The following is a 21,336-nucleotide window of genomic DNA, read 5'->3' as shown; positions in this document are numbered from 1 at the left end:
CCCATAAGTGGCTACCATTGGAATGTTTTGTCCAGTTCTGGTCACATGACCTCAGAAATGACATTACAAATGAAAGAAGGTATGGAAAAGAGCAAACATGCTAATCCCCCATAATGAAATCTTACAACATTCTGTTCCGAGTCTCTTCTGTTTGGCAATGGTGAAAAATTATAAAATAAATTACAAAAGTGTATAGAATTAATACATGATGTAGAGAAAGATAAGGTTCCACTCCCATCTTTCATAATATTGGAACTCTGTTACGAGGGGGTACTAATAAGTATTGAGCCTTTCCCAGAAAAAATTGAGCTAGGAAGCTATACATTGCAGGGTGTATTGGCCAATTTGTCTGTATTCAATGGTGCAAAAATCAACTACCTATGATTTTAACTTATCGTTCATGTTCAGGTCCAAAGTGAACATGGCAGCACCTCCAGAAAAGTTCAGTGTGGAAGAGCATAGGACCATAATCAAGTTCCTGTTTCTCCAAGGGAAAGGTGCAAAGCAGATCCATGATGAAATGTCACAAACTATGGGTGATAGTGGTCCTTCATATGCAACAGTTAAACATTGGGTTGTCAATTTTAAAACTGGCCATTTCGGTGTTGAAAGTGAGAAACCCAGTGGAAGGCCTGTTTCTGCCTCTGTGCCTGCAAATGTGAAAGACATCCATGACATGATCATGGAGGACTGCCGAATATCAGCCAAAAGTATTGCTTTATATCTGAGAAGATCATGTGAGAGAGTTGGTGCCATTATCCACAACAACCTGAAAATGAGAAAACAGGCAGCAAAGTGGATCCCCAAACTTTTGACAACCGAACAAAAGAGGAAACATGTGGAGTCATCAGTGGCTGTTTTGGAACATTTTGCAAGAAATGAGTCAGATTTCCTGGGCAAACTGGTAACTGGTGATGAGATATGGATCTACTGTTATGATCCTGAGACAAAGGAACAGTCTAAGGAATGAAGGCACAGTGGTTCCCCCAGGCCAAAGAAGTTCCGAGTGCAAAGGTCGGTGCATAAGCAAATGGCAACAGTTTTTTGGGGATAAGAAGGGAGTTCTGCTGGTGGACTACCTCCAACAGGGTTCAACCATCAATGCAAAATATTACTGTGCTTTATTGACGAAGTTGAGGCAAAACATCAAGGAAAAACGTCGAGGAAAGCTCTCCAAAGGTGTCATCCTGTTGCATGACAACGCCTCTTCACACACTACAGGTGAAACAATGGCAAAACTGACATCCTTAGGCTTTCAAATGATGCCCCATCCACCCTGGCCTGGCTCCTTCAGACTATTATCTGTTTCCCAAACTCAAAAAACACCTAAAGGGACAACAATTTGGGAGTGTTCTGGAGGCAACTAATGCTGCAAATGAGTGGTTACACAAGCAGTCTGAAGAATTTTATTTGCAGGAACTTAAGAAACTGCAGGACAGATGTCGCAAGTGCATTGACTTCCTGGGGGAATATGTAGAATAGTGTGGCAGTTAAAGCTTCCTAGCTCATTTTTTTCTGAGAAAGACTCAATACTTATCAGCACCCCCTCATAAATACTGGCTTCATGACTCCAAGTTGTAAATCAACATGCCTTTATTCAGCATTTCTAGGCAATAAGATAAGACGAAAAATGCTGAGTAAAACACACGTGCACATTTATACACCACTCACTCAAGGAACCATGCCACTCCCACTAATTACCTGCAGCTGGCCAACAATCCAACAGCACAGGCAACAATTGCTCCCACTGCTACACTCACTACAATGGTGTCTCGCTGTACGATTGCCCCGCATTACGACGAAACCTCTTAACAATGATCTTTTTGCGATCGCAATTGTGATCACAAAACAATGGTCTGAATGGGGGAATTTCGCTTTGCGATGATCGGTTCCCTGCTTCGGGAACCAATTCTTCGCAAAACAATGATTTTTAAACAGCTGATCGGCGGTTTCAAAATGGCCACCGGGTAACTAAAATGGCTCCCTGCTGTGTTTAGGGATGGATTCCTCACTATACAGGCAGTTAAAATGGCCGCCATATGGAGGATCTTCGCTGGATGGTGAGATTTTACCCCATTGGAACACATTGAACGGGTTTCAATGCATTTCAATGGGGTTTTTATTTTCGTTTTACAATGTTTTTGCTTAACGGCGATTTTCCTGGAATGGATTATCGTCGTTAAGCGAGGCACCACTGTACATAAGAAATTCAGACTCAGGAGAGAGAGAAAAAGGTATTTCTTTAGATAGCCACATTGTTAAATTATGACGTTAGTATGGTATGGTGGTGAGTCACTGACAAGATAGCATTACAAATATTAGCCAAATTAATTGAGGATAAAGATACCAATATCTACGAGTCATGATGGAAGTACCGTATTTTTCCGTGTATAAGATGCCTCCATGTATAAGACACCTCCACTTTTCTAATCCAAAATTAAGAAATCTAAGTGGGGCTTAGCAAGGGTGGAGGGGAGGGATCAAAGTGCTGCAGGATAGCTTTGATCCCTGCTTTCCCTCCACTTGTTTTTGTTATCTTCTCAGCTTACTTCCGTGTATAAGACAACCCTCAATTTTTAGTCTAGAAATGCGGTACTGATCTACCCTAGTTCCAGTATTAGAGGCAATGTGCTTATTGCTTTTGAACTAGTTAACTGGGAAACAAGTGTGGAAGAGGCGTCTGGTTGGCCACTGTGAGACACAGGATGCAGGACTAGATTGATCTTTAGTGTGATCCTCAGATCTCTTATTTTGCACAGGGACATCATGACAAGGTTGTTAAGTATTGTTCTTGTTGTTATGTGCCGTCAAGTTGCCCTCCCAGCTTATGGTGACCCTGTCAATGAGCAATTCCCTAAATGTCCTGTCCTCAACTGCCCTGCTCAGTTTCTGTAAACTCAAGTCCACGGGTTCCTTTTGAGAGTCAATCCATCTCATATTTAGTCTTCTTCTTTTCTTCCTGCGTTCATCCTTTCCCAGCATTATTGTTTTTTTTTTCCCCAGAGAATCCTGCCTTCTCATAATGTGGCCAAAGTAAGGTAGCCTCAGTGTCAACATTTTTGCCTCTAGAAATAATTCAGGCTTGATTTGATTTAGGACCCACTTGTTTGTTTTTCTAGCCGTCCAGGCTATCTACAAAATTCTCCTCCAGCACATTTCAAACAAATCAATTTCTCTTCTCGTCAGTTTTCTTAACTGTCCAGCTTTTACACCCATACATCCTGATCTGAAATACTGCATGTGTTTTTAGATAAGACCTGTGGAGCTCAAGGAGCAAAAATTGATCAGCCACTTTCTTTTCAGAACCAGAGTGCCAGAGTGCTCTTACTAGAGTATATAATTTGAGCTCAAGTCTGCCTGAGTTCAGGGGGCCACAGATTGCAGTCGTATCTTTGAGTAACCCCCATTGAACCAAATGAGACTTACTTCTCTGAGTAGAAATATATTGAACTGCAATGTGACTCACTAGGAAGAGTGTTCAGGACTGTAACCATACTAAGGTATAACCGTTCATTATTAGCTCTGAGGTAGGAGTGTTGCAATGAGAAAGGATAGGGAGCACTTATCATCATTGTTCAAATTCTTTTTTGCAAAAGCTACAAATGGCAGTTGCTCTTTCTTTCACTAGCCCTCTGTCTCTGGGGTGACACAACAGGAAGAATTTGGTTCAGCATCCAGAATCATCATCACTGTGATGTGCGGGGGGGGGGGAATTCAGATAATTAACTGAGAGGATCAGGTGACTGTTCCTCCCAGCAGAATTCCATATCCTGTATCTCATACAGACAGGGTGAGTAGCTGCCTGTGCAGCACTCCTTTCCCAGGCAGTACCACAGGTTCATTTAACCCTGCCAGAGTACTCAAAGACAGTGAACAAGAGGGAGAAGTTGCTACCTTATCCTGCTTCCCTCTGCACACCCCAAATCATGCCATAAACACAGAAGATAAGCCTGCAAGAAACACTGGCTATGTCTTGCAGGAACAGTCACTGTCTTCAGATGGTCACTCATCATCATCTGATGGGAGGGACGGGGTCAAGTGATAGGCACCACTTCCTTCCAATTGTGCATTTTTCTCTTCTGCTTAGAAAGCTGTTCTATAGCCCTCCGGTGTTGCTGTAGTTCCTCTGGGCCCTAGCTGATAATTGTGAAAGATTATGGAAATTGTCTAACCAGATCTGGAGGGCCACTTTTACACTCATGCTATCTTCTGGCACATGCTTTCAGCAGGAGTCGCAAGATTTAGATAGGCCGAGGATGCAACTGCACATCCCACCTGTCTATGGACCTGTGTTCTACCATGACAGAAACAAAAAGGCTCGTTTTTCTTAGAGACAACTACATGCTTATAGGTGTTTTGCAATTATATAGCGTACCTTATGTATAAAGGTAAAGGTAAAGGTTCCCCTTGACAATTTTTGTCCAGTCGTGTCCGACTCTAGGGGGCGGCGCTCATCCCGTTCTTCAAGCCATAGAGCCAGCGTTTTGTCCGAAAACAATCTTTCCGTGGTCACATGGCCAGTGTGATTTAGACACGGAACGCTGTTTACCTTCCCACCGAGGTGGTCCCTATTTATCTACTCGCATTTGCATGCTTTCGAACCGCTAGGTTGGCGGGAGCTGGGACAAGCGACGGGTGCTCATTCCGTTGCGTGGATTCGATCTTACGACTGCCAGATCTTCTGACCCTGCAGCACAGGCTTCTGCGGTTTAGCCCATAGATACCTTATAATATAGTTATGTAAATGTTATCATTTGTGGATTAGGGGAACAATTGGTGTACTACCAGTATTTCAAAAGGTGAAATGGACAATTCACTGGCTTGTCAAATGGCTTGTCAAACTTGCACGGGGGGTTGGGGGGAGGATTAAAAGACGGGATGAAAACCCTCCATCCGCCCAGTGCTAGATGTGTCACTAGTTGAGAATCACTGCTCTAGGTACTGTAGTACCGTGGGGGCCCAAAGAGAATGAGCAAAAACATAAGCACCATTTTCTCCCTTCTTTTCCACGCAGAGCGATGGTTTGGGGGCCTAGGAGGAACTGCTTGGCTAGAGGGGAGCCTCACCCTTGGCTCTTTTCTCGGCGGTGTTACAGGGCAAAGAACAGGAAAGAGGTTGCTCTTTGCCGTTGATTTATTTTTTAAAAATATTCCTCCTCGCCCAATGGGCTGCTTTTCTTGCAAAACAGCAGTGACCTTTTTTCCCAAACCCGTTTGACGTCACCCGGAGGGTTAGGCCCTAAAAGCAAGCTTCCTTGGGACCAGGCCATCCTCGTTTTTAGAACATACAGAAAACATAACTCGCTCTACGTTGCTGTGCCAGCCCGACCCGCCCGGCCGTTTTTTTTTTGGGCGGAAATCACTAAAGGGGGAGAGGAGAGGAGAGGAGAGCAACCCCAAAAGCTTGTATACGTTTTGGAAGGGGCTTTTTGGGCCGGAGGGAGCTCCGCCTGGGCCAGGGCAAGAAACTGCGGCGGGGACGGGCTGGTGCAGCTGCAAAAAGAAAGAAAAGAAAAGAAAAGAAAAGGCGGCCACGGGAGAGGGAGATGGGGGGGAGGGGGAAAACCGCTGGGCTGAGAGGAGTTTCTCCGAAGTTTTCCCCCGCATAAACGAAGAAGGAGGGGCAAGAAGTTTCTCGGTGGGCCTCCAAGGAAATGCCAAGGTAAGGGGACTTCGGGCTTTTTTTTTGTTTTGTTTTGTTTACCACGCCTCTCGTGCTTTCCAGAGGGCCCGTGAGAGTTCGGGAAAGGGGGTGTCGTTCACACCCGCCCTCCGGTTTTTTCCCCTCTCGTGTACGTGCCTGGGGGGGGGGGTGAAAAACAAAACAAGAAGGGACACAGGGTTTGGAAGCGAAAACCCCGCGCTGTGCTATCGAGCAGCAAAGCTGTCGGGCGCTGCTTTCGGAGTGGCGCCATCCCCCCCCCCCCTTCCGCAGCCCTTTGCCTCCCAGCAAGTTCGACGGGTGTATATATATATATATATGTGTGTGTGGGGGGGGGGGAGTGTTATGTGCGCATAGAATCCATTTGAAAGCCTTCATTTGTTTGTTCCTCCAGGGTCGTGTGTTAAGTCTTGTCGAAAAGGGGAGTGCGAAGCTCTCTGTTACTCGGAGGAGAGAGCTGGCAGATGTCCCAAGCGAGAGAACCTCTTCCTCCGGGGCCTGAAGGGCCAGAGCTTGGAGCGCCGGCTGGAAACTGCTTTTTGATCTCGCTCCCTCGAGGTAAGTTGCGTGAAAGTTTTCTTTCGAAGCGCAGCGACGGCTTAACAGCTGAAATGGTGCAGCTGTGGCTGGGTTTTGTGTCTTGCAGGGGAGGGTTGGTTTTTCCAGCACAGGAGAGCTTCTCCCCCTTTTCGCGTCGGAGGAGGACGTGGTGGTGGGTGGTGGGGAGTTCTTCAAGACAGTCAAGAAATGATGGAGTCGCTGCTTCATGTCGCGTTGCCCTTCTCCAGTTTCAAAACAGTAAATGGATTCAGAAAATTAGAGCTCCTCTCACTGCCTTCCCTTTCTGGCCTTTTGTTTATTGCCACTTTTGCCTACGCCTCCCAGATGCTTTAGGCAGGCTGAAGAATGCAGGATATGTGCTCAACCTCGCTTGCCTTGTAAGGCAGCTATAATTCTTTGAAACTCTCAAGGTTTTTTTTGGGGGGGGGCAGTATATGTCTGTGGATTGGGGCTTCTCTTCCCTGTCCCCATTGGCAAGTATATTGGTATGGACAATTGATCCAGAGCACTTAGCGTTCTTCCACTCTTCCTTGTGGATAGAGTGTGTGTGAGGGGTTATTAGGTTCCCAAAATGCTAACTTTACCTCCTCTATAACTACTGATTAAAAACTGAAATTACTATGGTGATGTTCCTCTGTGTCACATGGTAATATTCTTGTTTATGCTCAGCCCTCCCTGGCTTGTTAGAGAAAAGTTGGTTAGGGATACTCTGTTCTATGAATTTAAGAGACTGTTCAGCTTTTTCTTGCATGTAATAGTGTGGCTATTTCTTGACTTGGATTATTCTGTTTTTACTGTGTTTGATTTCAAGAATGTAACATGGTTCTGCAACTGTCCAGTATATATACTGGACAGTTGCAGAACCATGTTACATTCCTGAAATCCAGCATAGTAAAAACAGAAGAACACCTCCCACCCCCTTTTGCTGTCTGTTGTAACACCAAAGCAAAAATATTTATCCTACTGTTAACTCCAGTACATAAGTGGGCCCTGATTATTATATATATGGCTTAACCCCTTCCCAATGTGTTCCTAATAATCAGGGCCCACTTAGTACTGGAGTTAACAGTAGGATAAATATTCCCCACTGCAGTGGAATATTTTTGCTTTGGTGTTACAACAGACAGCATAAAGGGGGGGGGAGAGGTGTAACTTTTTTGTTGAGATTGTGGGTGGGAAGGAAAGGGTAAAAATATGTCATACCCCACTTGTTGGAATTCTACTGGCAGTCAGGGCCCATGTGGCAAGAATTGCATTTTTAAAAAACTCTGATGTGTCTTGAATATGTATTTTCATCCAAAAGTGAGTTTACCCACTTTGGCTGTTGTACCTGGTGTTTTTTTTCCCCTTTTTCTTTCAAATTTGGTCCTCTCTGTGTTTATTTCTGACCTCATCCAGGAATAGGAAATGTGTGGCTCTCATAATGTTTCTGGACTGTAGCACCATTATTCCTCACTATTGGCTCTGTAGGCCAGGTTGAAAACATCTGTAGGGCTTGATGTAATTTGTGCTCTAGTCCATGCTTCCAGACTTTCTGGATCTGGTTGCTTTTTTAAAGGATTAAGAAACTTCTGCTAGTGTAAAATACTGTTGCGGGATTACTGTCTGGGAAAGACCATCTGTTACTTTATTGCTTTCCTAAAGGTGCACTACTAGCTGTCTCTTTGTTTCTAGGCTAGCTTTAAAAGTGATATCTATCACTCTTTGGACTTGGATATGCTTCCAGATGTGCTTCATTTAACATACAAAGCCTTGCTATGGGTGTTGTTGTCTTTTGAAATTTGGTGGATGTTTGCTAGGGTTAAGGCCTTTTTAATAGTGAGTTGCCTTCTCTAAATAGATCCAATGGGCCATAAAACCATTTTTTTCCAGATTGCTATCCAAAATTTACTTATTTCAGGAGATCTTTGGCTAAATACTGATTTTTCAGTATTACTACTGCTTCTATTATATACTTGTTTATTAGTATTTTTGGTGCAGGGGGCACACCAAAGAGTTAAGCCTAAAAATTAGGAGTTGTGCCTTAAAATTTATGTGAGAGGTGACATATTTCCAAAATCACTTGTTTTTGGATTTGAGGAAGCAAATCAGCTGCTGTTGTCATTACAGTTGCTGCTGGTGCTGCTGCCATTTCTGCTATTGTTGCTTGGAATAGTTTTCCAGTTTTATTTTTCTGCTTTTGTGCATCAGCAATAAAAAAGCCCCAGATAGATTAAAACCTTAGTGTTTATGTATTACTGTCCTAGGACAATTGGAGCAGTGTTTGTAAACTGAAGCAGCTTAATGATTTCTTTCAGTGTGTGAGTCTTGACTTATTTTAACACTGTGGAAATGCAAATTGTTTCGGGGGCATAAAGTGTTCTGTGTGCAGTCAGAGGTAACTCTATCACACTGATGTGTGAAAAAAGTGGAGGATTGTAACCTTTATTAGGACATGACTACACATTGAGAAAAACTCAAATTAACACATTGAGGAGTTGCATTTGGGAAGTCTGGTTTTGCCATGTTAATCTACTTTAACTGGCCACACAGGGAGAGAGGAGGAAATTGACAAACAGTCCTGTTTGCAGCTTGTTGAGGTAGCTCTCTGTAGCTCTCCTGATTTGCAGGAGAACTGTCTTAATAAACTGTAAACAAGGGCTGAGTGGCAATTTCTTCTTGCTCCCTTCCTCCCTCTCTCTTTTGGGAAGAGGTTGGTGTCTGGCACAGCAGTGCTGCCACCACTCCTCTAAAAAATTGGCTTTATTTGCAAAGATCCAGCCCTCCTCATGTTTTATCATTCCCCTAGCCTCCATGTCATCAGAGCAACCACCATCAGGCGTGTGCACACACTTTTCTGCATTAGTTCATGAGATCACACTACCTGAATAGATTTGCTGTTAAAATAAGTAGAAGCCCTAACATCTACAGGGAACAAGGAAGTCTGGGCTGATTCACATTGACTTTTACAGCATGTGGTCAATGGAAAAAAAAGGGAACCAGACTGTCCAAATCCCGTAGCATTTCCTGCATTATATGTCTATGTAGTCACACCCTTAGACCACTAACCACACAAATGTGTTAGTTTTCAAACCTGTCAGGGCTCTTAATCAGGCTGGGTGTTACAAAGTTGGGGAAGTGCAGAAGAAAAAAAATGGACAGATGTAGCAGCCAAGCTCTTTTGTTTAAATAATAATAATAATAATAATAATAATAATAATAATAATAATAATAATAATAATAATAATAATAATAATAATGATGATGATGATGATGATGATGATGATGATGATGATGATGATGATGATGATGATGATGTGGTGCCATCAAGTCAGTTCTGACTTGTGGTGACCCTTTTCAGGGTTTTCAAGATAGAGAATACTCAGAAGTGATTTACCATTCCCTTCTTCTGGGGACACCCTGGGATTGTGCAGTTTGATGAAGGCCACACAGACTGGCTATACTTATGGAAGGCACAGTGGGGAATCAATCTCTTAACTTCTGGCTCTGCAGCTAGATACCTAAACCACTGAGCTATCTTATGGAGAAGCTCATAGCTCCTTTTTGGCTTGGAATAGAAGCATTGAGAAATGTGGCAAACTGCATATCAGAGAAGTTTGGGGTAATATTTACTATTTTAAAAACTAGGTAAGACATGGTCAGTTGCACTCAGATTGAAGAGTCCTGCAGCACTGAACAGCTGGCACCTAATTGTGATATTTTAGTGGTCTAATAAAAGCATCACCTTGTTTTTGGATTGAGCACATTGACCACATGGCTTTTTTACTTTTTGAGTGAAGTCATTCCTATTGGGAAAGAACCTGCCTTGCTCTTCTCTTTATGACAGGCAAAACTGTTTATGTTTTTCTGAGGTTTTTAGGTACAGCTTTCATAAGAGATGGGCATATTTGCATTTATGGATTGCAACAATTAGGATTCATGGCTGTGCTGCCTGAGGAATTCTGGGAGATGTTGTCCAAAAATTAAGCACTATTAAGCACACCTCTACTTTTGATCTTATTGACTCTTCTGTGGATTTTGTGGTGTTCAGCTTATTACCTTTTTTGTTTGAAAACTACTTTGGGAATATGATTGAAGGGTAGTATAAACATTCTAGCAATAATAATAACTTGAGAGACTCACTGGAAAAAAACTATTCCAAAAACTGATTCAGAAGAGAGTCAGGAAATAAAAAACTGCAACCAGACTTGTTGATCATTATGTGTTGCAGGATTTTGTAGCAATCACCAGCCACCTCCAATCTGTTCAGTTTTTAATTGGCAGGGCGAAGCACTAGTTTCCTTTCCATCCCAAACAGTACTCTTGGTACAAGTAGATGCCCATTCCTAGAAATGCTAATTCAGATGATAAATGATGAATTGACATTCACAATATTAAATTTATTTATCACAATCGCAATTATACCCTGCCTTTCTCCCAGAACCGGAAACCATGACAGCTTAAAAACAAAATTAAAAAGAAATAATGAAAAATGAGCTAAACCATAAAAGCAAGATTAAAAACAAGTTCAATGAAAAATAGTATTTCGTCAGAGAGTTTTTCCAAAGGGAACTCTTATAAAAGTGTCCCATTCATTGCTAATGGTTTGGATACTCTTCCTGCCATTCAGTTGATGCAAGACTTGATCAGTTGATGCAAGGCTTGATCCAATGCAGTGGTCCCCAAACTTGGGCCCCCAAATGTTCTTGGACTTCCACTCCCGGAAATCTTGGCCAGCACAGGTGATGGCGAAGGCTTCTGGGAGTTGTAGTTCAATAACATCTGGAGGCCCAAAGTTGGGGACCACTGCTTTAATGGATCAGTAATATCCATGCCTTTTCCCATTGTTCCATGCTGTGGTTTATTTTGTTCTGGGATTTTTCAGGGAGGGGGTGGAATTTAGTGTTGCACTCCTTTCTAGAGAGTTCATTTCTGTATGGGAATCTTGAAGGTTGTAGATAACATAACATTTTATCAAAAGAAATAGTGAAGCTGCAGCAAAGAGAAAGATTTCTAGCCAGGATTTTAAAGATCTGCCAAAGAAATTGAATTTCTGGACATGGCTCTTTAAAATTCACTGTAGACGCAAATTCTGATAATCCCTGCCATCAACCAAGAGACACTGGGACCAAGAGATAGTCGAACTGTTGCCCTCTCTAGACAAGTCCTAAGGACATGAGTTTTTGTTTCCTGGGACAAGGAGGCAAGTCTAAAGTTTTTGCTGGGTGAAAATAAACCTTAACACTCTGCAGTGTGTGATGATTCTGCCTGTGGCTGCTTTATATCTCTTTTAAATTCAACCAGGTGTTACTTCTCATATAGTATCCTCCACTGAGTAGTTAAATGGCTATAGTCTCCTCATCCAATTCAGCAGTTTTGTTAGCCTTTGTAAAAGGAAGCTAAGCAGGAGCCAATAATATCTGTGAAACTTCTACTGAGAGAGAACTGCCCATCTTCTTTACAGTGGATGGATGTGGTTGGAGGACATGCTTGGCTGTATCCCAAAAACACTCGTGGTGAGTCATCACTCAATTGTTCTTCAGTTTCCTGAGTGCTTCTTTGAGTTTGCACTGAACGGAGATTTGAAGAACTAGAACAAATTGATGCCACGATCCAGTTATTTTCACATAGTGTTCTTATATTCATCCCATGTTATCAGTGTTGCAGATGGAAGAAAAGTGGTGTTCAATTTCTTAGGTAGTTATCTGTAATATGCTGAATGTTTTTTTTTTCTTTTAGTGTGAAGAATAATTGATAGGTAGAAAAAAATTAGCAGTTTTAAAAAATATATTTTAGTATATCTTTCACAAAAATAAATTAGACTATAATTCTAAGTTAGTAATCATAAAATTTAGTGGAACAAGAGAGGAAATATAAATAGGCATCCTAATTTAGAATAGCACACATTTTTCTTAATTAAATGTTTGACATTTTTGTCTTGGTTGTTCTGTGACAGAAATATCAGTAAGCTGATTTTATTAAGACCTTAAGTTTCACAATCACTCTCATTTCCTCAGATCCTCTATTATGCTCTACTGGTAAATGGGCTTAGTATTATGAGTAATAGTATTTTTACTCATTTACTTGCTTTACCATTGAGCAACTTACATAGATTTCTCAGAAAATCTTCTTGAAAGTGATGAGTAATGTATTCTGACAAGTCTTTTGCATATCTGATGTTATACTCTTCATTTCAGTTCTAACATAGCTCTGTCTTTATTCATATCAACTAAGAAAAGGCAAAATTCGTGAGAGATTTGCTGAAGTGGTAAAGTCAGGAAGCTCTGCATTCAGTTTCATAAGTATAATTCAAGTTAACATAATAAATGTGCATCTGGCAATGCCATGTATATATCTGAAGTCTTGATATAAACTGTTGTCTAGCATCTGCTTTTATTGTAGCCCATCTTTGTAGTATTTTAAAAAGTCTTATCTTCTGATATAGATTCCGGTTGTAGTTTCTTTTGCACCAGAATCTACAACCTTCTGGTAGAGCAGGAATGAGGAACAATGAGAAGTTTTGTACAAGCAAAATCATGAATGAGCTTCAAACTCTTTTGCGGCCAATGCTGTCTAAGCACATATCTTTGTTTTAGCCATCTGAGAAGCCATACATTTTGTAAGAAATAAAATAAAGTCTGTTCTTTAGATGGAAATAATCTTGATTCTAACAGGAGTACAGAACCTCTGGTTCACTATCTGCATTCAGCCTGTAATCAACCCCTTAGCCTTGCCACTACATGTCAGTTAGACTTGAAAGAAGCATTTAGCAGGAGACTATATTTGGGGCCTGATGGTTACATGGAAAAGAAGCTTGGGTGAGGATGCAGCTAGTAAGGAAAGAGTGGGCCCTTCCTCACATGCTGTCATTACTAGAAGGATCTTCCGGTCCTTAACACCTAGCAGCAAAGATTGGACGGGGGGATCGTGAGTAAACTTGACCTCCAGTGTAGAAATATTTTTAAAATGGAGAAAAACAAATTGATAAGGTTTTCGGCAAGGTAGTAGCAGCAGCTTTTGAACAAAAGTGTCATGTCCATAAATCATTATGCCACTGTTTTACTGTAGACGGAATCAAGAGTAGCTGTCTTAATGTCTTAATGCAAGGGCTTATCTAACCATCATGTTGTGCCTGTGGCAAGCTGATGTTATATAGGGACCTCTTCCATGAGTTACAGGACCTCCAGCACTGTTTGAAAAATGGATCTTCCAAAATGTATGGAGACATGAACTGCAAGATAATGCCAGTAGAATACAGTGCTTATAGGAAAAAAAAAATCTCCATGTGTTTTGTAGGATCTGTCTGGCACATTGCAGTAGATTTTGGTATGGCAGGGAGAGTCAAGGAAGCTACTGAGAAAGAAGCAGCTTAAGATGAGCTATTAGGTGTACTTTGAAAATGATGAGCTATTAGGTGTACCTTTCTTAGACCACTTAGACATCAACTTTGCAGATATTTCAGCTCTATAGGAAGCTAGCTTTCAACTCTACAGGAGTCTTCATCAGGCTGGACATTACAGAGCTGTTGGTACAGAAGACATAAATGTTGCAAAATCCATGGCAGGTGTGTGTGCCTGGGTTCCTTGTTTAAATCAGCCTCCAGAATGGGGGATGCAGAATGAACTCAGTGGTGGTTGGCTTTAGATTTTAATGCACATACATCTGGCAGAGTGCATTAGAATGTCCCTCCCAGTCTTGTTGGACAAAGGCTTGCCAAAGTTTCTTTCCACCATGCTCAGCCTGATGAGTCTCCTCCTGTAGAGTCGAAAGCTAGGTTGTACTTGTGATAGTGGAATAGTCTAATAAAGTTTATCATAAATCTTTGTTTCCAGCTTGTGAACAAGGAGCACACATTTTGTTTCTCTAACATGTATACTAATTCTCAGAAGGGACCTTATCTTGAAAATTCTGCTTTACAGCTAGGCATGACTGGGCTTTTAAGGCTTAAATTTGGCAAGTGTGATTACTTTAGAAAGGGACTTGGAGAAGAATATAGTTTTCCTTAATCTAGTAAAACTATTATATTTATATATATATTTTAAAAATGGGGTGTTCACTGTTGTGGTCTTCAATTAGCCTTAATCTCTTTGCCACTTCTTACTCTTTCACTTTTAGCTGTACATTGAACCACAAACAATTTATAATAGAAGTTTTGGGAAATTCTTAGTGGTAAAGTACTTTATAAGCAAAAGAGTTCATATTGTTAAATTTATAACTGTAACTTAATCTTTGTTGTTGTTCAGAGAACTATGATGGAGACAGAACATCTTTAGGAGAGACAACTGTAACAAATCCTTCACATAACCAAAGTGAAGCATCAGATACACAAGACCAGCCTGTCTGGGGAAGTTGCACTGATGATGACCTCATCAGAAGTAAGTATTTCCACAACTAATTGTTGCCATTCAGATTTGCTACAAGACTGTTGATCTTTTTAAATCTATGTGTGTAAAACTACAATGCGTATCTGAATTTTTTCCCCTAGGATATTACTTTTATCATTCTTCAGCATCCAAAAGTAGAAGCCACAATACAAACAAGCTGTTTTGGTGACATGAATAAATGTGCCTTATCAGGGAGAGATTCTGTGTTGTTGTTATTATTTTAAAGTGTCTGTAATGCTTTTTTCCCCAATTAATTGAAGGCATAGTGAATGGCTGTAGTAATCAACAGTCCTGAGAACTTGGTCTCAAGTGTTATATGCACATAATAAAAGAAAGAATGAGTGTGTGTGCATGTGTGAGAGATATGGAGTAGAAAATATCGCAAGGCACTCCTTAGAGAACCAGGTCCTGAAATTTCCAAACATGAAGCAAATGAAACTCCACTTCAGAAATGCTGTGTGTGGCATTTCTCCCGAAAGAACCATGAGCTGGAGGGAGGTAGAATCTAACTCTGTTCTGCAGATACATAAGAGTTTACCAACAATTACAGTATTTTATTTATTTTTTTTATAGTTTTACACCATCCCATAGTTATCAGGTCAGTGCGGCGCCAGGCAGGATATGATATTACAACCAGCAAAATCAGCAATTAAACATAATAATCAGCAAACACAGCAATAAAGAACAAGTGACATAATATCCTCTGCTGAAATTAAGATAATTAAATTATGAGATAGTAATGCTTAATTCCATGAAAGTATGTGCCTGTTTAAACATAAAAGTGTGAACTACCCAAAACTTTTAGTTCTTTACCTTAAGATTGGCAGACATGTTTTCTTTTTTGATAATTTGTGTTTGACTGTGAAAATAGAAAATCAGTCATTTATTTGGCAGTTATATTAGAAGAACTGTCATTTCATTTTTCCTCCAATTTATGCATAATTAAAACCTCACAACCCACAGGTCTTCTTTTGGTAAATGTAAATATCCATAGGCCTTCCCACATACAAGCTGTTGACACAAACGGAATAACATGATTAGTTTCACTTTTCTCATCCACAGTGTCAAGCACAAAATGTCCTTTCTATATGCGAAATGACATCTCTGTCTTATGGTGATAAATACTAACATTTGAATAATCCCTGTCGAACATAGTGGAGTGTACTTAAATCTGTTGATTGTATTCTTTAGTTCTGAATGTATTTCCCTTTTGCTTCAGGGAAAATATGATTGTACCACTAAAGCTTGGGATGTACATAACTGCTAGTGAGCATTTCAGAACTGACTGATCAAATTGAAACCCAAATGATTGTTTTATTTTCAGCTACCTCTTTTTAGTTAAATTTGTGATTGCACAAAGTGACATGCCCCTGTGTAGGAGTTACCTAAGAGAACAGGTTAATTATACACAATTTTTTAACATGAGGAGGGGAAAGGAGACAGAATCAAAGAAACTGTGTTATGAGACAAGTTACTTGGTGAGATTTGGCTGTATTAGCATTTGAATTTGGATATCCAGGTCATAGTTACTCAAGAACCTAGCAGGAATTACAGATTAAAATCTCAGTCCAGCCAAATGTTACTAAATACAGTATGTAGCCCAAAACCACAATTGCTTGGTTTTTGCCTGTGCATTTCCCTTATGGGGGTTAATAATAACAGCACACTTAATTGTAGCTTGTGCAGGTTATTTGCCTCTGCAGTTCCACTAACATGGAACTGTGGTGTTGTGTTTCACCTATTAGCAGGTGGATTTTCCCTGCAATTTTATATGTATTACAGAACCCACTGATTTAAGAAAGGAAGGATGTTTTTTTAAAAATTAAAGGACATTGAAGTTTTTCAAAGAAAGATACAGTGTCTGGAAGTTGAGTCATGGCAACCGGACTTCCATCTTGTTAGGTTGAAACGTTTCACTACTCATCCAAGTAGCTTCTTCAGGTTGAGGAGAGTTGGTAGGAGATCCCTGATATATCCTTCACATTTGTTTCACTTCCCTCTGGTCTGAATAGGCTTGTTAGAAAGACAAAGGACTGGGGGTGAGGGATAATCCCACTTCTGCAGTCCTTCTCATTGTCACAGTGGCTTTTCCAGTGTGTGTGATCCTGATCACAGGATATATTGGGGATCTCCTACCAACTCTCCTCAGACTGAAGAAGCTACTTGGATGAGTAGCAAAACTTTTCAACGTAACGAGAAAGTCCAGTTGCCATGACTCAGCTTCCAGATAACCACACCTGGATGACTGAGAATCTTCACAAAGAGACAGTGTGCCTACTACCCTGAGCTATATAACATGATTACCACCAACATATATTTAATTAATGATATGGAGTTTGGTCAGCATACATGGCCCTTAAGACATCCAAAAAGTTATCCATCCAAAGGTTTTAAGGCCCTGCTTTTTGTGTCCCTATGTCGTGATGTCACAAGCATCATAAAATTTATCGGGCCTAACTTGAGAGTGTTGCCAAGAGATTACCAAGCTTTTATTTTTTATTTCTAGTTACCAAGTAAAAACTTTTATTTGGATAGTTTTCTAACTTAACATTTAAGTCAGCCATAGATCTTTTCAGTTTAATATGGTGAAATTATATTGTGATTGTTGTAACTAATAGAAGCCATATTACATAGAAAATGGAATCAGGACTGACTTGTTAATATGCTTTTCTGTGAAAAATGAAACGTAAGATGAGCTGTACTTCTATAAAGAACTTTCTGTTTATTGATGCTTTAAACATGGTAATGCCCCCAAGCTGATTGTTTAATCAACAACAAAGTCTTCAATATTGCTCTGTTATTTTAGCAAATAAAGCTATAAATTATGAGATAAGTTTGTAGCCCCCTCCAAATTTCTAAACAATGCAAGATAATATTTTCAAGTACAGTTATCAGTTACCATGTTGGTCAAAAATTCTGATTATCAAAATTTGGTCTTTCTTTGTTCGTGCCAGAAGCACCACAGTACAATTAATAAATGTATCAGATAATTTTCACTGAATGATGGGCAGCATCAAGAGCATTTGGGACAGCTCGCATCAAGTCTTCTATAATAAACATGGAGAGCCATAGAGTACATAGCTGAGGTTGGCTATCTCCAGTCAGAAAAAAAAGCCTACAGTGTTCAGTTTGTTGTTGTTGTTTAGTCGTTAAGTCGTGTCCGATTCTTCGTGACCCCATGGACCAGAGCACGGCAAGCCCTCCTGTCTTCCACTGCCTCCCAGAGTTGGGTCAAATTCATGTTGGTAGCTTCGATGACACTGTCCAGCCATATCGTCCTCTGTCACCCCCTTCTCCTCTTGCCTTCACACTTTCTCAAGATCAGGGTCTTTTCCAGGGAGTCTTCTTCATGAGATGGCCAAAGTATTGGAGCCTCAGCTTCAGGATATGTTGTTCCAGTGAGCACTCAGGGTTGATTTCCTTCAAAATGGATAGGTTTGTTCTCTTTATTTTATTTATTTATTTATTTATTTATTACATTTATACCCCACCCCTCTAGACCATATCTACTCAGGGCGGCTTACAACATAAAATACACTCCAGGGTACTAGAGTCTCCTCCAGCACCACAATTCAAAAGCATCAATTCTTCGGCAGTCAGGTTTCTTTATGGTCCAGCTCTCAATTCTATACATCGCTACTGGAAAAACCATAGCTTTGACTATGCGGACCTTTGTCGGCAAGGTGATGTCTCTGCTTTTTAAGATGCTGTCGAGGTTTGTCATTGCTTTCCTCCCAAAGAAGCAGGTGTCTTTTAATTTGGTGGCTGCTGTCACCATCTGTCACTGCCTCCATATCTTCCCCTTCTGTTTGCCAGGTGGTGATGGGACCAGTGGCCATGATGTTAGTTTTTTTGATGTTGAGCATCAGACCATTTTTTGCGCTCTCCTCTTTCACCCTCATTAAGAGGTTCTTTAATTCCTCCTCACTTTCTGCCATCAGAGTGGTATCATCTGCATATCTGAGGCTGTAGATATTTCTTCTGGGAATCTTAATTCTGGTTTGGGGTTCCTGCAGTCCAGCCTTTCGCATGATGTATTCTGCATATAAGTTAAATAAGCAGGAGGACAATATACAGGAGTTAATTCAACACAGTGAGTTCAGTATAGCAATAAGCAATGCAAGTTGAAGAAATAGCAGACAAGGGATATTCTAGTCTCTTGCACATTTCTTCAGATTTAATCTTCCTGTTGCTCAAACAGGACTTCAGCTTTGTGATATTTAAGAAAACAAGAAGCATCTCCCATATATTCAAACTGTCATGAATAATTGATTAATAATAATCCAGTTCTCAAGATTAAATAGCCTATTATATGCCGAAGTTTTACAGATAGAAAGGTCAGTGCCATCCATCACTTCAACTTCAAATTTATCCTCTTCTTCACTAAATATCGTACTGGTTTGGTCTGGAAAGGGATATTTCAAGTAGTTTAAGGAGCACAAACTTGTGTTGGATGTGTTTCACCTCCTCACTAAGAGGAGGAATTCAGTTAACTAAAGTACCCCAAATGCTTGCTTTTTCTTTCTTTCTTTCTTTCTTTCTTTCTTTCTTTCTTTCTTTCTTTCTTTCTTTCTTTCTTTCTTTCTTTCTTTCTCTCTCTCTCTCTCTCTCTCTCTCTCTCTCTCTCTCTCTCTCTCTTCTTTCTTTCTTTCTTTCTTTCTTTCTTTCTTTCTTTCTTTCTTTCTTTCTTTCTTTCTTTCTTTCTTTCTTTCTTTCTTTCTTTCTTTCTTTCTTTCTCAGTGTATGAGGAATTGAAATGGCTGTCTTTCCTGTGTCCTGCATTTGCAAGCATTAAATGAATTGTCCCGTGAAGGTGGTTCATTTTATGACACCCTGTTTCCCCGAAAATAAGACCTAACCTGAAAATATGCCCTAGTATGATTTTTCAGGATGCTCGTAATATAAGCCCTACCCCAAAGATAAGCCCTAGTTAAGTGAAACCCAGCCTTCCACCATTGTGCAGCAACCAGAAGAAGATAACATGACTGTAAAATAAAACATCCCCTGAAAATAAGCCCCAATGTGTTTTTGGAGCAAAAATTAATATAAGACCCTGTCTTATTTTTGGGAAAACACGGTAGTTGCAAACATGATAGATTATTACAATATAGTTTGCAAAATCTATTGCATATCAGTTCTATTGACAAGCATCCTTTATTGGGATAGTTTACTGTGAGTCTTCACAGAAAAGACACAGAAAGGTAATTCATGCCAAAGTTATTCACCAAATTAAATGAAGTGCTAGTTATCAAATAGTGATTTTAATCATTCAGTGGCCATTCTCACATTGACTGATTACCATCACTGAAAAGAACGATATAATGTGTGAACCAATACTTGAATAACAGAGCTTTGTTAGCGTATTTCAGTGATATATTTTGTCTCAGTATTTTTCTTTCTTTTTCTTTATGAATAAGGGATTATCTCATATATTAGTCCTAAATCTAAAAGTGAGGATATGTGCTGCGATCTGCTAGGTATCTGTTCAAAGATGCTATTAGCATAGGCATCCTTCAGTCTCGAGAGACTATGGTAACATGCTCTGAATCGAGGAGTCTCCTCTCCAGAGCATGTAGCGTGGGTAAGGTAATATGGAGGATAGGCTGTTACCCAAGCAGCAGATCCCCCCTCTCCATATTGCTGAAATGGTCCAATGGAAAGGCAAGAGCCAATACAAGTGGTTCCAGTAATGTCGCAGGAGTGAACGACACATGCTGCCTTCGGGACTCCAGCTCTGGATTTTGCCTCAAGGTTAACTCCTGAAGCCTTTTCCATGAGTGGATATAGCCACAAGGCAGTGGAGGTTTGAAATCGGAGTTTTCCTTCTCCTAGATGGGCTGCCTTCCATTGCTGACGAGCCCCACCTACCCGGCCTGCTCTTTAATAGTGCGAAAGTATGATCTGACACTTAAAACTTTCCTGCCTCCCCGGCTTATGCAAATCTAATTGGCTTTCCTATTCACCATGTTAAGGCCAGAGATAGAATTTGAGACACGCTCTTTTAAAGCAGAAAGTCCCACCCCTAGGCCCCACCCCCAGGCCATGTGGTGAGGAGACAAAAAGAAAGCCCAGGAAAAAAAAACTCAGCAAGGCATCCATGCAAACATACCTGGCCTTTGCCCTCAGCCCAGCTTCCTAGGGAAAAGGATGCTATTAATAGATGTGATTCTAAGCTGTAGACTGAATCCATAGACAGTGTATCGTCCAGAAATAATAAATTCTCTTTCCTGAGTAAAAATATTTACTAATGTTGTTATTTATTTGGCTTAGGATTTGCAATCCTATGCATGGTTATGTCAGAACAAGCAACTAGTAAACTAGTTAAACATTCATAGGATTGTTCTGAATGAGTAGCCATAAGTCTAAAACAATTTAGGCAATGGCAGCAAGCTTTGAAGGTCACTCTTTTAGCAACCGGAGCGTTTGGTGCTGCTGGTCAGATTTTCCCCTTCCTTTGTTCTTGTCACTATCACCAGAGGAGAGAGCTGTGCAGCTTATAACATAGGCCAGACCATGTTCCATCCTTTCCTCTTAACACCTGGGACTGTCCCTGCCACTCTTTGTAGTACTTCAGAATGACAGACTCTGGTGTTGTTTTGCCTACTATCACCGGAGGAAGGAGGTCTGATTCTTATTATCTAAACCAGAGGATGTCCATTCTCATATTACCAACACCTGGAAATTCCAACTGGTTCTGCATTCCTTTAAGAACTTTCTCATACTTCTATTATCCTCCGTATTCTTCTTTAGC

The 21,336-nt window shown here is 40.6% G+C and overlaps 1 protein-coding gene across 1 annotated transcript in view; it reads left to right on the top strand.

The window, feature by feature from the left end:
- Nucleotides 1-5,267: 5,267 nt before the first annotated feature.
- MDFIC (MyoD family inhibitor domain containing) overlaps nucleotides 5,268-21,336 on the top strand; it is a 44,341-nt gene continuing 28,272 nt past the window's right edge. The window contains exons 1-3 of the mRNA XM_020789708.3: nucleotides 5,268-5,661; nucleotides 6,056-6,219; nucleotides 14,445-14,576. Coding sequence (XP_020645367.3) covers nucleotides 6,126-6,219; nucleotides 14,445-14,576 — 226 coding nt within the window. The 5' untranslated portion in view covers nucleotides 5,268-5,661; nucleotides 6,056-6,125. The remainder of the gene's footprint in view (nucleotides 5,662-6,055; nucleotides 6,220-14,444; nucleotides 14,577-21,336) is intronic.

This window comes from Pogona vitticeps, chromosome 5 (assembly GCF_051106095.1).
Source record: "Pogona vitticeps strain Pit_001003342236 chromosome 5, PviZW2.1, whole genome shotgun sequence".
In the NCBI taxonomy this organism is placed as follows: domain Eukaryota; kingdom Metazoa; phylum Chordata; class Lepidosauria; order Squamata; family Agamidae; genus Pogona; species Pogona vitticeps.
Note: the sequence above shows the minus strand (reverse complement) of the source record. Positions and strands in the feature narration are given on the sequence as shown.